This window comes from Balaenoptera ricei, chromosome 5 (genome assembly GCF_028023285.1).
Source record: "Balaenoptera ricei isolate mBalRic1 chromosome 5, mBalRic1.hap2, whole genome shotgun sequence".
Lineage (NCBI taxonomy): Eukaryota > Metazoa > Chordata > Mammalia > Artiodactyla > Balaenopteridae > Balaenoptera > Balaenoptera ricei.
In genome coordinates, this window is record NC_082643.1 from 37,127,446 (window position 1) to 37,129,366 (window position 1,921).

General features: G+C 35.8%; 1 protein-coding gene across 1 annotated transcript; it reads left to right on the plus strand.

Moving 5' to 3' along the window:
- Positions 1-582: 582 nt before the first annotated feature.
- Positions 583-1,708, plus strand: LOC132366382 (UTP--glucose-1-phosphate uridylyltransferase-like; the record flags this gene model as incomplete). Its single annotated transcript, XM_059923954.1, is given in 2 exon segments — positions 583-841; positions 844-1,708. Coding segments are annotated over 2 exon segments (1,038 nt in total), but the record flags the coding sequence as incomplete, so codon positions are not given.
- Between the last annotated feature and the right edge of the window lie 213 nt (positions 1,709-1,921).

A 1,921-nucleotide genomic window follows, 5' to 3' on the forward strand; every position in this document is an offset into this window, starting at 1 on the left:
TCCCTAAGGAGGTGCCTGATCTTAAGCAAGTTATCACCTGTAACATAGGAAAAAATAACCTTTTCCCCAAAAACTGTTGTTGGAAGGTTAAATGATAGGATAATCTCAGTGAATCCTGGTTTCCTACCTGCCTGTCAGCTTTCAATCAATAATATTGAGTTAAATTGGCTTGGTTCATCTATGAATCACAAACTATTTTTCATCTAAAGAATAGTCAAATCCAGCAATTCCACTTCTGGATATATATCCAGAAAAAATTCAGACACTAATTCAAAAAGATACATGCACCTCAATGTTCATAGCAGTACTATTTACAATAGACAAGATATGGAAACAACCCAAGTGTCCATCAACAGACAAAAGGATAAAGAAGATGTGGTAAATATATACGATAGAATATTACTCAGCCATTAAAAAGAATGAAATTCTGCCATTTGCAGCAATGTGAATGGACCTAGAGAATATTATGTTTAGTGAAATAAATCAGACAGAGAAAGACCAATACTGTATGATATCACTTATATGTGGAATCTAAAAAATAGTACAAATGAAGGTATACAGGAAAACAGAAACAGACTCACAGATACAGAAAACATGGATGAAGATACAAAAAAAATACTACAGAAGTATAATCACTGTCATGTGAAAATCTACACTTTTAATCAAAGCAGGTACCTAAGGATTAATAAAGAATCTTTACTACCTAAAGCAAACAATGTATCGTTCTCAGGGGAAAATACAGAAGCCTGGTACCCTCCGAGTCATGGAGATATTTACGCCAGTTTCTACAACTCTGGTTTCCTCGATACCTTTATAGGAGAAGGCAAAGAGTATATTTTTGTGTCAACATAGATAATCTGGGTGCCAAAGTGGATCTTTATATTCTTAATCATCTAACAAAACCACCCAATGGAAAACCTTGTGAATTTGTCATGGAAGTCACAAATAAAACACGTGCAGATGTAAAGGGTGGGACATTCACTCAGTATGAAGGCAAATTGAGACTGGTGGAAATTGCTCAAGTGCCAAAAGCACATGTTAATGAGTTCAAATCTGTATCAAAATTCAAAATATGTAATACAAACAACCTATGGATCTCTCTGGCAGCAGTTAAAAGACTGCAGGAGCAGAATGCTATTGACATGGAAATCATTGTAAATCCAAAGACTTTGGATGGAGGCCTGAATGTCATTCAGTTGGAAACTGCAGTAGAGGCTGCCATTAAAAGTTTTGAGAACTCTCTAGGTATTAATGTTCCTAGGAGCCGTTTTCTGCCTGTCAAAACCACATCAGATCTCTTGCTTGTGATGTCAAAACTTTATGGCCTTAATGCAGGATCTCTGACAATGAGTGAAAAGTGGGAATTTCCTACAGTGCCCTTGGTTAAATTAGGCAGTCCTTTTATGAAGGTTCAGGATTATCTAAGGAGATTTGAAAGTATACCAGATATGCTTGAATTGGATAACCTCACAGTTTCAGGAGATGTAACATTTGGCAAGAATGTTTCATTAAAGGGAACGGTTATCATTATCGCAAATCATGGTGACCGAATTGACATCCCACCTGGAGCAGTATTAGAGAACAAGATTGTATCTGGGAACCTTCGTATCTTGGACCAATGAATGAAAAATGTTGTGCACACTTTATACTAATTATGGGTTAAACAGTTTCTTACAATGAACTGTTCTCTAGGATTATAAAATGGGCAGGTAATTTATTATGTTACTGTACGCTGCAGTGTTAATTTTTAAGTTGAGTTTTCTGCGGTATGCTTTTAGTCTATGAAAAGCACAGGTGGAAGCAATACTTTGCTTTTTGAAGAAGATCCTGAAAGTTAAATTCATCTTAAAGTGCAATATTGTTTAAACTTAAAACTGGGGTAGCTCTGATGGAAAATCTTTTAACAGAGGCCTCAATGATG